General features: G+C 41.3%; 1 protein-coding gene and 1 long non-coding RNA gene across 2 annotated transcripts; one reads left to right on the top strand and one right to left on the bottom strand.

Annotated features, from left to right (window-relative positions):
• Positions 1 to 492: 492 nt before the first annotated feature.
• Positions 493 to 7,088, bottom strand: LOC308130041. The gene is made up of 3 exons (XR_013936620.1): positions 6,962 to 7,088; positions 1,078 to 1,187; positions 493 to 671 (listed from the first exon to the last, which is right to left on the bottom strand). It is a non-coding gene; the product is annotated as an uncharacterized lncRNA (long non-coding RNA).
• Positions 7,089 to 14,866: 7,778 nt separating this feature from the next.
• Positions 14,867 to 17,801, top strand: LOC308130697 (uncharacterized protein). Its single transcript, XM_080497129.1, has one exon. The coding sequence runs from the start codon at positions 14,955 to 14,957 to the stop codon at positions 16,347 to 16,349; it is 1,395 nt and encodes a 464-aa protein (XP_080353255.1). The 5' UTR covers positions 14,867 to 14,954; the 3' UTR covers positions 16,350 to 17,801.
• The last annotated feature ends 969 nt before the right edge of the window (positions 17,802 to 18,770 follow it).

Raw genomic sequence — 18,770 nt, 5'->3', positions numbered from 1 at the left:
TCGTCTGAATGGTTCGGACTCAGCGTGACGACAATCTCAGATTCCTCCCATTCCTCTTTAATCTGTACAAGTTCCAGGTCCTCCTCTTCTTTGATCATTTCTGAAGGCTCCAGTTCACTCCATTCCTCTTTAGTCTGTAGAAGGTCTTCTTCGTCGTCGTCAGTCTGTGGAGAGTCTGGTTCCTCTTCTTCATTCCATTTCTCTTTAATCTGTAGAAGGTCTTCTTCGTCGTCGTCAGTCTGTGGAGAGTCTGTTTCCTCTTCTTCATTCCATTCCTCTTTAATCTGTGGAAGGTCTCCTTCGTCATCGTCAGTCTGTGGAGAGTCTGGTTCCTCCTCTTCTTTGATCATTTGTGAAGGCTCCAGTTCATTCCATTCCTCTTTAATCTGTGGAGGTTCTTCTTGGTGTTCTTCAGTCAGTGGAGGTTCTGGTTCCTCCTCTTCATTCCATTCCTCTTTAATCTGTGGAGGTTCTTCTTGGTGTTCTTCAGTCAGTGGAGGTTCTGGTTCCTCCTCTTCATTCCATTCCTCTTTAATCTGTGGAAGTTCTTCTTGGTCGTCTTCAGTCAGCGGAGGTTCTGGTTCCTCCGGGTCCAGACTTGACTTCCAGCTCTTGTTTTCAGTACTGTGTGTCTGAGAGAAACTTGTCTTTGTTACATACATGTTGGACATCTGAAGGGAAACAGAGATAGCAGAAACCTAATTAGCTATAAAGGAAAGTAAAGCATTAAAAGACCGTAGAAGTCAAACTAAATGAGTTTCTTTCAACTACGATTGCCTAAATTTGATGAGCACATTTAAAAATAAACATAGAGGGTCAATACAGACCAAAGAAATCTGGAAAATTCTTCACTTCAAAAGGCTTTGTTATGCTTTGAATGAATGTTTGGCTCCACCTAAATGTTTTGTGAATCTTAAAGGCCCCTACAGACTCCCTTTTTGAAGCCATAAGAACAAGACGAAGGTTCGGCAGTGAAGTCAGCAAGCTGCTGATAAAAACGTTTGTTTGACAGGACTGTTCATACTCCGCAAGACGCTGCCAAACTCGCAGGCCACACCCCTTGTGGCGTGTACCCACCTTGACGAGTCGAACACTTGGATGACACAGCGATAGAGTGCGACAATGGCAGAGACGGTAGTTTTCCAGTTGTTGAGAGGAAGAGGATGAAGAAAGACAGATGTTCGAAGCTGAGGACGAAAAAGAATTGTCATTAAGATACGCTCTAGTGGAGGAAACGAAGAAAAGGTGACTGCAAGACGCTGCCGAACTCACAGGCCACGCCCCCTCACAGGAGCCACACATCTGTGAAGTGGCGTTTTCACTTTTCAGCTGCACATTTTATTTCTCACCTCCTGCGCTGTCACAAATGCATTTCTCTGAACTGGTTCAGTAATAAAAGAGAGTTTTTGTACGAGCGTGACGTTTGTCCAGTTTTACCCGCAGGAGCTGAACGCTTTGAGTGATGCGTTCAGGTGCATCACGGCACTTTAACGAGCTGCAGCACTCAGACAGTAGTGACGTTAGAAGCTAAACATGATTAAAACATGACTGATAGTGATTAGTGAGCTGGAATACACATGTGCAACACACGTCACTGCCGAAGTTTCTTCTTGTTCTTATGAAGTATGAATTGGCCGCCTGAGCGAAGACTGTTAATAGTTTGGATCCTCAGAAAGATTGGCCAGTGGTTCCCTGGTTCAAATAAGCTTTCTCAATCATGGCTTTCCATTCTTTTTCCTCTACAATCAAAGCGACTACTGCAAAGTTATTTTTTCTTTTTTTTTTTTAGCATCGCGAGTTAATTTGAATGTACCAACTAAACTTTTCTCTGTTAGACGAATGCGTACAATCACGGTTTCATTTGTACACAAACCAGCAGCACTCAGACAGGAGTGTCCCTGAACGCCTCTCCGACAGCTCAGCAAATTGTCTGGATTTAGAAGTGGCGGGCAGAGTGATGCGAGCTGCGGGAATCCGTGCCTCCATCAGTCATTTTACACACAACCTATGTAAGTTCTTTCAGGAGAATTAGGTTAGGTATGTCTTTGTTCATATCACTGTGGAGAAATCCCCTGTTTTCAGGTGTATAATCTGTATAATCTGCTCTCAGTCCTTTTCATTTTTAATAATCTGTCCTCATCAGCTCTTCAATACACCTTAACAACTAAAAGTACTTCATTTGTATTTTCTTCATTTATTTTCAGACAGTGTAGTTTTACAGTCCTGTAAAGTGACAATAAATGGGTTCGGGGAGTCGTACTATCAATATAACTGCTACATCTGGTGGACAAACATTGCTTGTGTGCAGTGGAGTCGTTATCGTCCATTTATTGTTATCGAGGTGAACCGATCAATATATCCCGATATTGATTTGAGGCCGTATCGTCCAGCCCTGTACTGGAGGTAAACTTGATTTGATTTACATTTAGGGAACTTCAATGCTACACAATAGCCTCTTTTAGCTCGATGCTTTTGCAGTCGTTGCTTCACAGCTCAGGAATGACCCTGGCGTTAAAAACGCACCATGAAACCCTCCTGTTCTCTTGGGCTTTTAACACCATGTGAGCTGTTGACTTTTATTCTATATGGTTTGTAATCATCATTTATTGCCTCTCATATTACCATGTTTGTCACCTTTTATTTTGTTTTAACTGCATTTGTGTTATTTGTATGGTCTGTATTTTGTTTGTCTATTTTATGGAAACATGTAAACTGTGCACTTTCACATCTTATATATTCTTTCTGTACAGCACTTTGGTCCACTGTGGTGGTGCTTTATTAATAAAGTCACTTGCTTGTTGCTGAACACACGTAATGTCATCTTGTTGAGCTGTGGAATAAATCAGATATATTGCTGGTGGTTTGTTTTTTAAATGACCAATGTTGAATTTGGGCTTTCCAGTGTTTCTTTATGCTCAAACATAATTACACTCATTGTATATTGGTTCTCTGGCTTTTGGAGCAGAACTTTAAAAGTTTATCGTTACGATGAACCTCATCAATGAATTCAAGTTTAATAATAATAATAATGCAGACTGGACAACAACCTTTTAACTGAGGTTACGGCTGCTACAACGTACAGCTCTATTTACTATTCTTAATGAAGCGTGACAAAATATTGCATAGTACAAATGCTACAAATTGAGTTGATAGTTATTAACTTTTTTCAGTTAACATAATGGAAAATGACCAGACTTTAGCGTGACCACACTGTGCATCCAAAACACAAGCAATTCTTTTGAGTAAGCTCTCAGAGTGTCTGGAGGAAGTCTGCAGGCTACATACAGTCAAACAGGTTTCAGGTTTTAGCAGAAGTCTGTGGAGAGAGGCTGTCTCCAATTCTTCTGCATCCTCATGTAATAGAAAACACACTCAATCAGGATTCTGTGTGTGTGTGTGTGTATGGGGGGGGGGCACCATTGCTGCTAATGGTATAAAGACTCCTAAACTGTCTTTGTCCCCTTAATAACACTATAGACAGGGCTTGTGTGTTCCTCCTGTGTGAGCAGGGTTTCTTCCCACAGTCCAAACACGTGTGTGTGTGTGTGTGTGTGTGTGTGTGTGTGTGTGTGTGTGTGTGTGTGTGTGTGTGTGTGTGTGTGTGTGTGTGTGTGTGTGTGTGTGTGTCCTATGATGAGATGGTGATCTGTCTCTGCCTTCACTGTGAGCTGAGATCACCTCCAAAATCACTCTACTCTACTGCCGTCAAGTGGGGACGCACTCAATTTTAACTGTGCTTTTATTAGCGCCTTTACGGTAAAACACAAGACATCGTACGGCAGCAACGTGGAAGGAAATCCTTCAAAATTAAAGCCCTGAAAGCAACGACAAACAGACAGGCAGTCTGTTTACACTTTGTTATGAAACACAAGTATTCATAGGTTTACACCCAATTTCACTTTAGTGCAATACTAGACATACTCCTTGACTACTACAAGTAGTATGAAAGAACATTACTGTAGGAATTTGGAGAAAAGTACTCTTAAACTTGGAGCAAATGAACGAAGACGCGACCATTATTTTCGACCAACAGATGCAAGTTTAAGAGTACTTTTCTCCAAATTCCTACAGTAATATGCTTTGATATTACTTGTAGTAATAGATAGATAGATAGATAGATACTTTAATAGGGATGTCCGATAATATCGGCGGGCCGATATTATCGGCCGATATTGACTTAAAAATGTAATATTTGGAAATATCGGTATCGGATTTTTACAACCGATATTGGAATTTCCGAGTCTCCTTGAACGCAGCATTGGATGTTTACGGGCGCGCGCTTGATGACGTTTAACAACAACAAAGACAACATGCTGGACTCGTGGCTAAGAAGGAGAAGCCCGGTGAATGAAATGTCCGTGGAGGACTGGAGGCTCAACCAGGACCTCTTCCCTGCTGGACCAGTACCTGACTGCACCCTGCACCAGTGTTGACAGTGAACCACTGTTCAGCACTGGTACCAGTACCTGACTGCACCCTGCACCAGTGTTGACAGTGAACCACTGTTCACACTGGTACCAGTACCTGACTGCACCCTGCACCAGTGTTGACAGTGAACCAGTGTTCAGCACTGGTACCAGTATCTGACTGCACCCTGCACCAGTGTTGACAGTGAACCACTGTTCAGCACTGGTACCAGTACCTGACTGCACCCTGCACCAGTGTTGACAGTGAACCAGTGTTCAGCACTGGTACCAGTATCTGACTGCACCCTGCACCAGTGTTGACAGTGAACCACTGTTCAGCACTGGTACCAGTACCTGACTGCACCCTGCACCAGTGTTGACGGTGAACCACTGTTCAGCACTGGTACCAGTACCTGACTGCACCCTGCACCAGTGTTGACAGTGAACCAGTGTTCAGCACTGGTACCAGTACCTGACTGCACCCTGCACCAGTGTTGACAGTGAACCAGTGTTCAGCGCTGGTACCAGTACCTGACTGCACCCTGCACCAGTGTTGACAGTGAACCAGTGTATTCATACAGAACAATCTCCCTCTTACACATGAGGACATGGGGAAAGAAATAGACCAGTTTTATGGACGAGTCAACTTCAGTCTTTGTTTTTGTTGCACTTTAAAGGAGGGCTGTTTTAATTTTGTGAGCATTTCTGTGCCTTTCTTGTTTATATTTGCACTATTTTGTTACTCTTAAAAGAGACTGAGCCCAGTTTGAGTCTATTATTTGACAAGTTATGTCCAGTTATTCATTCATTGACTGTTTACAACTAATGGACTGAAGATATGCCTCTTCCTTTTTTTATATTGTCTGTGGTGTTGTTGAGTTTGTTGTTGAGGTTTCTCTCTAACACTAAATAAATATGGCACTTTTTTCCATAATTTAAGTTGTTGTTCTCTTATTTTTCTCAGTGTGTACATTTGGAAAGCCATGTTTGATTCACATATGCATCCAGTGGGGCGTCACAATAAAATTAGGCATAATGTGTTAATTCCACAGTAGGAGATATTTTATGTTGTTGTTACCGAACAGTTTTGATGTAAAAAGCCAGCATATATCGGTATCGGTGATATCGGTATCGGTGATATCGGTATCGGAAATTAAGAGTTGGACAATATCGGAATATCGGATATCGGTAGAAAAGCCAATATCGAGCATCCCTATACTTTAATGATCTCCAAGAGAAATTCACAATTCCAGCAGCAGCAAGATGGAAACACAGGGGATGCAGGGTTAAAAAAACAAAAAAACAACAAGCAATAGGTAAAATAGAAGAAATATAACTTCAGTATAAACAAATAATCAAGCAAATAAACAAATAATTAAGCAATTAGTAACATTAGTAAGATAAGTAGTGTGTGTGTGTGTGTGTGTGTGTGTGTGTGTGTGTGTGTGTGTGTGTGTGTGTGTGTGTGTGTGTGTGTGTGTGTGTGTGTGTGTGTGTAGTAAGTCCAGGGCTTTGTGTCCGTTAAGGCCTCCCCCGAGAGGTGTTGAAGAGTCTGATGGCGTGGGGGAGGAAGGATCTCCTCAGTCTGTCAGTGGAGCAGGACTGTGACAGCAGTCTGTCACTGGAGCTGCTCCTCTGCCTGGAGATGGTGCTGTGGAGTGGATGTTGTGGATTATAGAGATGGTGTTGTGCAGTGGATGCTGTGGATTATAGAGATGGTGCTGTGCAGTGGAAGCTGTGGATTATAGAGATGGTGTTGTGCAGTGGATGCTGTGGATTATAGAGATGGTGTTGTGCAGTGGATGCTGTGGATTGTCTATTATGGACAGGATAATAAAGGAGCATGTCTAGTATTGCGCTGAAGTGGAATTGGGCATAAACCTATGAAGGATACTGTTTTATTGCAATTTGAAAACAGGCGAGAGACCATAATTTTCGATCAACAGATCCAAGTTTAAGTTTACTCCAAATTTGTACAGTAATATTCTTTCATATTTCTTGTAGTAACAAAGGGGTATGTCTAGTTTTGCACTGAAGTGAAATTGAGTGTAAACCTATGAATACTTGTGTTTCATAACAAATTGTAAACAGACCGTCTGTCTGTTGTTGCTTTCAGGGCTTCAATTTTGAAGGATTTCCTTCCAGCGTTGCGGTCGTACGATGGTTTGTGTTTTACCGTAAATGCGTTAATAAAAGCGCAGTTAAAATTGAGTGCGGGCTCACTTGACGGCAGTTCAACACTGAACTGGACAATGTGGTTTAAAACAAAAAAAAGTGTGTACTTTTACATAATTCATAAAGATAACTTAGCTATTTATGTGCGAGTACAGATTCAAAGCAAGTCTCCCTCTGCTGCAGCTTATACACAAAACACACCCTCTTATATTGTATATATAGCATGATTTCTGTAAGTAATGACAAATGTTTTCTTTCTCATTCACCAGCAGCGTGAAGATAAACACAGCCAACACATCAAAATGATGAAAACATGATGAAAAACCGAGAAGTGATGACGATCCTCCAGTCCACGTCTCCTCTGGTACTTTACTACTAACCTGTTGTCTGTCGGTGGATTTTGCTCCTGGATTTCAGTCTGGTTCTCCTCCAGTCTGGTTCTCCTCCAGCGGCTGCAGCTGAAGGCCGCTTGATCGAACTGAACACAGCTTTACTTTACTATCAGAGTTCACAAGTGTGGATTATTTCCGCCTTTCGACTGCTGTTGTTCCTGCTTCTTCTTCGTGTGACGAGCTGCTGCTCTCTGGTGTGATGCTGCCTCCTGCTGGCGGGTGTGTGTCACTTCAGTCTCCAAACACTGCAGCCGGAAGAAAATCTCCCTCTTGAAGCTGAAGCCTTTGTTTAAAACAATTAGTGTGAATGTGCGTTTCTTTAATTTCAAATACATAGTAAATGGACTTAAATAGTCTCACGCACATCGCTTTTGCACTGTGAGGCAGATTCATTCACATGCGCAGACACAATAGACATCTCTTACAACCTGTTGGAATTAGTATTAAACTATTCAACCTTTTTTTGTTTTTTTAACTCTGTCGTGTTGAAATGAAACTTCATTAAAACCAACTGTCAATACAAGGAATGTTTTTGTATTTCTGTAGGGCTAACCGGAGTGTCTGTCGGCCCAAAGTCCGCCCACCGCTGCTGTCAAACCTGTGGGTGTGTGTGTGTGTGGGTGTGTGTGTGTGTGTGTGTGTGAGTGTGTGTGTGTGTGCATTTGGATATGACACAGACACACACACACACACACACCCTCTCCTCCCCCTTATACTTCTATAGCAAATAGCAGATGAGCTGACAGACGGAGGAATTTTCCTTTTGGAATGAATAAAGTCATGTGAACAGATTCAATATGAAACTTTATTGAAATTCAAAACAGCAGCACTCAATAGTTACTTACAATGACAATGAGCATTTCAAGTATCTGTAATAATGTTTACAACAACAGCAAAAGCTATTCTAACATTATTATCATTATACAATCTGAACAGGCTTTTTTGAACAGGGTCATTTCAACAAACTATCAGTCTACAACATCCAATACTTTACAGTTTTGTGGCCCTGATGCAGCATTTGTTTATGAAGGTGTCAGGTTTAGGCTACAGACATTTATTAAATCTGCAAGAAAGAAGAAGACAACAAGAATGAACATTGGTTTTACTCGCGAGGAGAATGAACAGGAGGCGCCCAAGTTACACCTCCGACCCTCTGAGCTCCCTGCCACTCTCCTGCGCTTTTATTTAGATTAACAAATGGGAGGGTTTACACAGGAAAAAGAAAAACATTGCTATGCTAGACATTTGTAGAGAATGGCAGTCTCCCCTGGAGGCGTGGGATTCTACCGAGACATCAGCTGAGGCAAGGTTGCAGTGTCCTTGCTTATCAGCCTCCATCAGAGTGCCCCTGCCAAGGCACAACACATGTTTATACAAAGTTAAACAACAGCGTCTGAGTTACGCTGCGAAATAAAGACAGAAGGAATAAGATTGAGATTAAGCATGAATATGGAAACTATATATATAAAAACACTCTGACAGAAGGCTTCTTTGACTTTACTTTTCTCCACCCATGTCCATCCATCCAGTGTCCTACAGCACATGATGGAAGCTGCAAGAAGAAGAGAAAGAAAAGAAAGCACAGATTACAGATTGTAGAATGAAACTGCAGTTCCTACAACAGTATTGAGAGTTTGGGCTCCAGACCAGTTTGAAAAGAAGAGATGAAACAGGTGTCGTCAGCAGTGGTTTCACCATGAAGCAGAGGTTCTCAACATGTGGTTCTCTTCTCGGGATCGTCTCGCCTTGTCTCCTGTCCAGTGTGTGAGCGGTCCCACACCACACCTCGTGGACAAATCCTCCATCCAAGTTCTGGTGTCAATAGTTCACACAAAAAGGGGAAAGGGAGGGGGGAAAACCTGACCTGCATAACCGGTCATGAAGAAAATAAGTCACTCAATTCACTATATTCATTAAATAAAACTTGACATTCACCACGAGATGTGACGTCCCTGTTCATCCAGGCCTAAACTTATCCATAAAAGGGGGAATTATGCATCTAAATTCAATATTAATCGATGAATTGCACACATTTGAACCTTTTACATATATTTACACATTTCAAGTACCTATTTAAATGTTTGAATGAATATGTACATTTTATATTTGCATTGAATCCTCCATTTTTCAAATGCCATTTACACAACATATGGCATCATTTAATGTGGGTTACACCAAGCATTGTTGAAAAACAAAAACATGTTTATGTTAAAACTGATTGTCTGGAGCTGCAACTATTACAGTAATTGTCAAGTAATAATTAAATAAGGGGGAAAAACTGATTCCATCTTCTCAAGGGTTAAAATAGCCAGGCGTTGTCTTGAGGAGGTCCGGAAGACAGAAATCTGACTTTAAAGGGATATTTTGTGGAACCACAGGTGCTCAAAACAGCATGGATAAAGGCGGAAGTAGCGAGGAGTGGAAAAAACTTTCAGAGACACAAAAGTTGAGAAACCCTGAGAATTATATGAGAGCTTGTTGAGATCTCTTCTGAAATTGAAAAGGAGACTAAATTGAGATTTAGTGAATCGTATTGCTCTGGAGAGAAAAAAAGAGACGCAGGAGAAAAAAACCTTAGTCTCAGTTTGGTCTCGCACAGATCTCAAAGTTGTCTGGGAGAAGTAAATGACATTTTTGAGATCTCTTTTCGAATTTTCTTTTCCTCTGGGATGTTCTAACTTTGTTATGATACATTGAGGGGACATTTTGTAAAAGAACATTCTATGAAACAATGCTCCCTAAATACCCTCAGAATGTTACTGATTAAACATTCTTTGTTTGTTATCGGTTAACGTTAAAAGAACATTATATTTAATGATACACATGCTTAAAATTTTCCAGCGGATAATATTAACGATCTTTTTATCTGATGCCTTCATGAACCTCAGATAACTTTTTATTGTGAATGAATGTGCAAGATGGCAGCAGATCAAGCATTTTAACCTCATACAACACATTTACCATCTGCCAAAGGCGATTTGTGGTGTGTGTGTGTGTGTGTGTGCGTGTGTGTGTGCGTGTGTGTGTGTGTGCGTGTGTGTGTGCGTGCGTGTTTTGTCTCGTTCGTTTAGTCAGATCTCGTTTACTCTCTTTTGTTCTCAGACCGCGTCTTGTCGTCTCGCGATAACCTTTGTTCGGCTCACGTTCGGGTGATTTCGGCCCACAGTTTGGTTGATTTCGGCTCAACTTCGGGTGATGTCGGTTCAGGTTCGGGTGGTTTCGGTTAATGGTTCGGCTGATGTCGGCTCGGGTTCGGGTGATGTCGGCTCATGGTTCGGGTGGTGTCGGCTCATGGTTCGGCTGACGTCGGCTCACGGTTCGGGTGATTTCGGCTCACGGTTCGGCTGATGTCGGCTCAGGTTCGGGTGATGTCGGCTCAATGTTCGGGTGGTGTCGGCTCATGGTTCGGGTGATTTCGGCTCACGGTTCGGCTGACGTCGGCTCACGGTTCGGGAGACATCGGCTCGGGTTCGGGTGATGTCGGCTCGGGTTCGGGTGATGTCGGCTCACGTTCGGGTGATGTCGGCTCACGTTCGGGTGATTTCGGCTCCATGGCTTTTCTTTGTGGAAGGCCTCTGTGCGGTAAAACATAAAAGTACCGGGAGGAGCAAGCCTGTCTCGGATCGCCGGCATTCCAGTGGACGTGTGTCGGACTCTAGAACTGAACTGGACGGTGAGTCGCGAAACGAATCATATGTGTTCTTGGCAAAGCAGTATATGTGTCTGGTACTTTTCCAACCTAAAGAGCCTTTTTTTGTCCGTTCTTTAGCGCCATATGGCTTATAAACCGTTATAGCCACTCCTGTCTCACACAAACTCTAGTTTCAGTTATGTAGTGTAAACACTAGAATGAAGATACACAGGCATTGCACTGATGTATCGGCTGTTTCAGCATTTCCCTTCAGTTAGCAGCAATTAGCATTGTTAGCTGAGAGTAACTGCATAGATATATAGAAATATGTTTAAAATCAATGGGTAAATGAACCTGTTCACCTTTAGTTCAGTTCGATTCCTGGATGTCTCACTTTGATTGGTTGGAGGTGGTTGATGGTTAAACTCAACATTATTTACCTGCAGATTAAGGAAGTCATGTGTTTCAAGATGACAATGTTATAAATTAAGACCTTTTTTGTTTTCAAGTTTCACACTTGTCATCTCAAAATCTACTAAACAAATTCTGAGAGCTTATCTGCTGTCACTATAAAAAGCAACTGTTTATTTAGTGTAACTGCAATAACCAGTGGATGCAAACAACCTAATAAAACATAATGAGCTATAAACAGACAAGGCAGCTTCTGTAGGATAATATGATCCAGAGTTGAGGAGTCCAGGTGTCTGGTGGTTGATCTGGACCTGGTCCAAACTGGTGTCCATATGATCAAATGATCTGTGATGTCTCCCCTCAAGCTTTTTCACCAATAGAATAAAGGTTATATATAAATTCAATATTGATTGTTGGGCAAAGTTTGTGTGTTTCTTAAAATGTCCAAAATGTTTTTACTCCAATGTATAGCACAGAAAACAATCAATAGACGGTTAGTATTTCCCCCCTTGTCAAATCAGGCGCTAATTTCAGTTTCCTTACAAATAGCCACAACAATTTGTCTTAGTATGCCTGCCAACAACTACAAATAGAAGAAAATATGAAAACATTGGTAATGAAACAACTTAATTTTATTCTATTTGACCTGCCACAGTGGTTTAACTCGGGATCCTCCTGACAACTAATTCATCTGTCGACTAAACTTCCATCCGCCTATCCATGTTCTATCCCACTTATCCTGTTCAGGGCAGCTGGAGCCAATACAAGTGTATGTCTACTGTAACAAACATGTTAATTTATATTCATCTAAAATAGGATAATGCTGTGCACACAGTGTGGCAGCACTGGTTCTGAATGTTGTTTTGTGGTTATATGCACATGTGATCATTCACAATAATAACACACCACGACTAAGGAGACTGATTTAAAAACAACAGAATTTCTTCTGCATTTCTTGTGTTCCCACTTTGCAGTCTGATCAAAATGTTTTGGCTCAGCAGACTTGAGGACTCAATAATATTCTGGACCCATTTTACATCCTGTTAAAATATAATAGTGTTTTATGTACAATCCTGAATAGTGTTGAAATAACATGTTAGGTGTTAGATGTAAACACATGTCTTTACAAACATTCTAATTAATTGTTTAATGTTTTCACATCTGTAAATTCCCAGGATTTTCAGTTTATTTGAAGGCCCACGGTGCATTCATGTCCTTTCACAGACTTGAATCTATAGCGGCCTTCGACAACAATTGTTTGGATTTTTGTTGCCAACATCTTCAATTTAAAGCTCCAGAGTCCTGTAAGATTTTCCTGATATTTAAAGAGTGACAAGGTTTTTTTTAATGTCGAGGCGCTTTTTTAATTGACTGAAAATCTTTATTTGATTGTGCTTTTTTGGCATTTCTTCAAAATGTAGCGTTCAAATGAACAAAATGTACAAGTTACTCAGCCAAGTAAATTGTATGTATATTCATGACGCCTTATCAACGTGCACATAGTGGACATAGTGGTATATTTGTGCTGTTTCTGCCACACATTTCCTGAGCTGTCAGACTGACGGCTGATTGACTCCCTCTTGGGGGGATTGAAGCCGACCCCAGGTCCTAATGACACTCACCAGTTAGCCTCTAATGTACGTTTATGGAGTGTACCAAGAGCAAACATGCAAACTTCACACACAAAGACCCTCAACCCCGAACCGGATAGGAACTGGGAGCTCTCTTGCTTTGAGCAGAACTTATACCAGTTAGTGACTAATTAAATGGTTAGGTTAGGAAGACACATTATTTTTCATCTGTTTAAATTACTCATTCATTAGAGTACCTTTTTTTTTTTTTGTTTGTTTTCTTTTCAACTACACGTATTCCCGCAAGGACCACGCACATTCTGACAATTATGCAGAAATCCGCGTAACACCGCTTCTTGAAAGAAACGGATTTATGAACTAATGACAACAAGAAGAAGCAGCAACAAAACAGCTGAGATAGACTACCGGCATGCAGACAGCTCTTATTAAGGTAAGCTCATCTTTATTTAGGGGCACAAATACTTCACAGGCACTGTGGATACAGGCGAATGCTAATGCTAATGCTAATGCTACTGTCAGTCAGGTATCGTTCATATTGCTGCCAGGAGGACAGCCAATAAACAGCGGTTTAGTAAATGAATGACATCAAAACAGCCTCGGCTAATGCTAGAGCCAATAGCTTATCAGCGAGCAGGACAGAGAGAAAAAAGACATTTAAAAACTATTCATGTTTTGCGAAAGCTCCGCTGGAACATTAGTAATTATAAGCATTAATAACTTCCCAACAATGCTGGTTAAATAGTTTATTTTAGTCATTTGTTGGGGACGATTGAGAGTTTGGTCACATTTGCTTATACTTTTCTGTATCATATAAAAGCTATTCTTGCACATTGTACACGTACTGGGGGGATTTGTGGTTGTATCAGTGCTTCTTTTCAATAAATCCTATGAAGTAAACCAGCTGTTTGGCAGTGGAAGAAAAATGGTGAATATCTTTACAAATGTGGTCCAGAGCTTAAAAGAGCAGCTGTGAAGATCAAATGTATTGCCAAGAAGCATTGTCACAACAAATACATTGATTTGCCATTTGGTAAATGTGCTTCTAATCAGTGGTGAAGTTGACACTCATCTGCAATGACAATTCTTTATTTACTCACGTTGATTTTGCCTCGCCTGTGTAAGTGACATGAGCCTTGTTTCCACTGCACAGGATGTGCTGGTACGTACAGGTTTTCGTTTGTTTTCACCGACAAAAGATGTCGTTTGTAACAAAAAGTAAAATACCCAACCGTTAACATTTTTTGTCACCCCTCCGTTGACTTAGCCAGCACCTCGGTACGGTCCCATGAGGAGGCGTTACAACGCAGCCGTCTGCTGATCGGTCAGTGACGATCGTCATTCTGGACAAGCTGCAATATTTAAATATCTACTCCACCATATAAACCCACCTGTTGTTGTTTGCATACGCCGCTTTGCACACACTAATTGTTTTATTAACTCAGTTTATTGAAATGTGGGTGCTCCACTGCCCCCTGGTGTTCAGACGAGGTGCAGACGCTCCTCTTCATAACAGTTGGAGTTGGATGCTGCTGTTGAATGACAGAATGACAAAGTTTTCCCGGCTCTGTCACAGAGAACGGAGGCTCGCGGCTTTGCTCGGAAGCCAAATGTGTCCACCATATACTGTCGTGTAACGATGTCGCATACCTGCGTCACGACACAGCAGTTCACAAATCCGCCCCTACATCTTAACAGCACTCTCTGTGGTGGGACCGTGCAGCAGACTTTGGTCTGGGTACACGTTGCCTTACTGTACCAGACAGCACTGTGTAGTGGAAACTAATCTATGGTCACCGTGTAGGACCCTGATGATGGTTGAAATCGTAGGATGTTTGGAATGTGTCCTGCAATCACGATAGAAAGCTGTCTCTTGTCTGTGTCCCTCCAGACCTTCCACAACAACACAACAGGATTTCTGGAAGCAGGAAGGTGGGGGGGGGGGGGGGGGGGGGGTCTCTCTGACCTCCAGCTCTGACAGCCAGAACAGGAACTCCAGTCTGGACAAATAGACCAGAGTCTTGGTAGATTAGAGGACCTGGGACTTTCAAGGATGATGGAGGAACCCCAACATTTGCAAATTAAAGAGGAACTGGAGGAAGCAGAAATGATTCGAATCAAAGAGGAACAGGTGGAACTACAACTTTTACCAGTTGAAGAAGATCAAGGCGGGATTCAAATTGTACAAATTAAAGAGGAAGAGGAGGAACCAGGATTCATGGCAAGTAAAAAGGAACATGAGGAATTAGAACATCTGCAAATAAAAGAGGAACAGTTGGAAGAAGAACCCCCAAGAGTAAAAGAGGAAGAAGAACCACAATCACCAGGAATTAAAGAGGAAGTAGAGGAAATGAACATGAGTGAGGAGAGAAGGCAGCTTGTACTGAAGCTGGAGACGGATACCATCCTTGTAACTGTGACTGAGGAAGGGGAACACGATGAACCAGAACCAGACAACAAGCAGGCCTGTTCTCACCACCGGGCTGATGATGAGAGTCCAGATCAGAATAGAATTCATAAAAAATCAACTGCAGATACAGTGCTGACACTTAACACGTCCAGAAACAAGTTAGAGAAACGGCCTCCGACAGAGAGTCGGTCTGATAGTGCCAAAGAATCTGAACCGTTAAGGAGTCAGTACCAAGTTACCACCAGTCATGGTATGAACACAGGTCAGGGGTCGTACACGTGTCAAACGTGCGGCAAGCATTTCCGTCACAGCGGCCATTTGAATACCCACATGAGAATTCACACAGGTGAGAAGCCATACTCTTGTGAAACATGCAATAAACAATTCAGTGACAGGAGTGTTTTAATGAGGCACATGAGAATTCACACAGGTGAGAAGCCATACTCTTGTGATGCATGTGGGAAACATTTCAGTCACAGTGGTCATTTGACAACCCACAGGAGGATTCACACGGGTGAGAAGCCGTATTCTTGTGAAACCTGTGGGAAACAATTTAGTCACAGTAGTCACTTGACTATCCACATGAGGGTTCACACAGGTGAGAAGCCGTATTCTTGTGAAACGTGCAGCAAACATTTCAGTAACAGTAGCGGTTTGGCCAAACACATGAGAATTCACACAGGTGAGAGGCCATACACTTGTGATACATGTGGGAAAGATTTCAGTCATAGTGGTCATTTGACTACCCACATGAGATTTCACACGAGTGAGAAGCCGTATTCTTGTGAGACATGTGGGAAACATTTCACTGACAGTAGTGGTTTGACAAGGCACATGAGAACTCACACAGGTGAGAAGCCATATACCTGTGAAGTTTGTGGCAAAAGTTTCAGTCAGAACTGTGTTTTGATCACCCATAGAAAGACTCACACCGAGCAGAAGCTGTGTTCCTGTGAAATCTGTGGACAGAGTTTCAGCCAGGTTCATATCTTGATCAACCACATGAGGTTTCACACTTGTCAGAGGCAGTATCCTTGTGAAACCTGCGGAAAACGTTTCTGTGACCGGAGTGCTTTGACAAGGCACATGAGAATTCACACTGACAAAAAACCTTATTCTTGTGAAATTTGTGGTAAAAGTTACCGTCAAAGTGGCAATTTGATCATTCACATGAGAATTCACACTGGTGAGAAGCCCTATTCTTGTGAAATCTGTGGGAAAAGTTTTAGCTGCAGTGGTTATTTGAGTGCCCATATGAGGACTCACACAGGTGAGAAGCCGCAGTCTCCAAACATCTCTGAAATAAATATTGTCTTCACACCAGTGTTGGAGTAACAAGAGACACACAAGTACAACTGTATTCTTTGATGTCTATTCAGACTTTGTAAAGTGTTTTGTGAAAACTGAACCATACAAAGGGCACTTTGATCTTGCAAACAACTGCACTGGAGCTTAAAGCAATTCATCTTTTTTATGTGTCACAATGAAGTTTAGTTCAGCTGTTCTTTAGAATTTTTGAACTTCTGCCTTTTTATCTAAGAATCGCTTATATATATAAAAGTTCTAAAGATTTCTCTCTTTTCATGTATTCTTACATTGCTGTTCAGGATTTTTCAATATAGTATTGTTGTAATTTGACTGCAGGTACTTTACATAAGTACCAGGAACCATCACAGGAACTTCCAGCACTGAATCCAGGGTCTCCGGTCTCTTTGTAGTACTTTTGAGTTCAGAAACTCTTGGGATGTGGTCTGTCGTGTTGAACATGTGCTATTGAAATTAAAAGTTCCTGGTGTTTTTAGTGGGACGAGGATAAATCACATTCATTGATCCTGATCTGATGTGTGTTCAAGGTAATCATGGCGTTCCACCTGGTTCTGTGACAGGAACCAACCTTTTGACATTAAACATACTTCCTATTGGAAATATTTGGTGGAACTATAAAAAGGTCTTTAACCAGAGGATACGTTGTCGTTGATCAAACACAAATCCTTAATGATGCAAAGGCCAGAATCATTTGTAGTTTTCTTTTGAACCTAAAAGGACTAAATTCAAATTTTCAGAATTTCGACTTTTTGGAAAGCATCACTTGAACCTCTTGTGCCACTGAGAAGCACCTTGATTTTATTTTTCACAAAGATATTTCCTTTGACTGCCACATGAAGCAAGGCTCCAGGACTGCCATTTCATAATCTCTGTACGGTCACTAAACTACTTAATGGATTTGTTACCACTAAACTGAAATATTGCAATTCCTTACACTCCCAAGGAACCATGTTTCGTTTTCTGATGCTAGTTTCTCTTTTTACGATCCCCTGACTCTGACCCAGGGTGTGCAACATTTATAATCAAAATAGCTTTTCCTCCCTGCATTTCACATGGAAAGAAAAAGTGTGGTTCTGCTTTTGCAGAACATGGAACACAGCTTACAATTCTTTATACTTGTGTACTTTCACTATAACCTGCTGCATTTCACTCTAGCTAAATTCATTTGAGAAGAAAATGCATGCTTGCTTTGGAAGTGTTTTTAAATTGAGCCTTTTTTCTTGCCACATAATTAAACATTGAGTAAGCCATCATTGAGGCAGTAAAAGCAAATATCTCAGTGACCTTCCTCATATTTCTTTTTAGGATTCACCTGTGTTAAAGTTCAGAAACTCGCCATTCAGAACCTGCAGTGAGCGAAAGGTGCTGGTTGAGGCACGTTGTAATATACGACACATTTTACCTGACAAAATATGAAATGTCCTTATGTTAACTGACATTTGTCACCGTGGCATGTAGAACAACAACGAATAACGAGTAACAGAGTTCGGAATGGTTTGTGAGCATCCACTGCAGTTTTTGGTCGCTCATGTCGGAGCGACCTGAGCTTCTCTCTTCTCTTCACTGGGATTGTTGATGTTGCACTGTATTTCATAGGAACATATTGTGAATGACTTATCTTGCATCTGGTGCTAGATATGAACTGAAATAAAGTGAACTCGAACACTGGATGTGAGTGGAGGGTGTTTTTTTTTTAAAGTTTTCGGTTTCTGGTTTGTCGGTTCTTCCAGGCTGTGGGTAATATAAGAATACAATATTTTATTGTACGTACAGTATGTAATACACTTTAGGTTAGGGCTGGGTGATATGGCCTCAAATCAATATCACGGTATATTGAGCAGTTCACGTCGATAACGATAAATGGACGATAACGATCCACTGCACAAAAAACTGTCTAATAGACGTAGCAGTTATATTAATAGTACGACTCCCCTGGACCTATTTATTGCCACTTTAAAGGACTGTAAATCTACACTGTCTGAAAATAAATGAAGAAAATACAAATGAAGTACTTTTAGTTGTTAAGATGTTTTGAAGAGCTGATGAGCACAGATGTAAGACATGGGCAAAATGACCTTGGTCATTTTCCTATATTTCCGTATCTGTAAATTTTCGGTTTATTGCTCAGGCCTACTCTCGGTGTACAATAACATATCCTTTCTCATCAGTTAGATAAACTCCATTGCACAACATTCTCACCTCTCTGAGTGGGAACAAGTGACCTCAGCTAATGTGACAAGATAACTGTGACACTGCACAGACGTTTACTAATTAAATAATACATAAAGTTCTATGAATATTTAAAACGAGTTAAGTCATACTGTAATGATAATATTGAGCATAAATAATGTACATATGGTCCTGGTTAATACAAAACACGCAGTTATGAGTTAATTTGACCAATGAAAATAACCGTCTGTGTCTTAACTA

Source organism: Blennius ocellaris, assembly GCF_963422515.1.
Source record: "Blennius ocellaris genome assembly, chromosome: 5".
Classification (NCBI taxonomy): domain Eukaryota; kingdom Metazoa; phylum Chordata; class Actinopteri; order Blenniiformes; family Blenniidae; genus Blennius; species Blennius ocellaris.
Note: the sequence above shows the minus strand (reverse complement) of the source record. Positions and strands in the feature narration are given on the sequence as shown.

Excerpts from the sequence above, each read along its gene's own strand:
- LOC308130697 (XM_080497129.1), top strand. The coding sequence starts at position 14,955 with ATGAACATGAGTGAGGAGAGAAGGCAGCTTGTACTGAAGCTGGAGACG.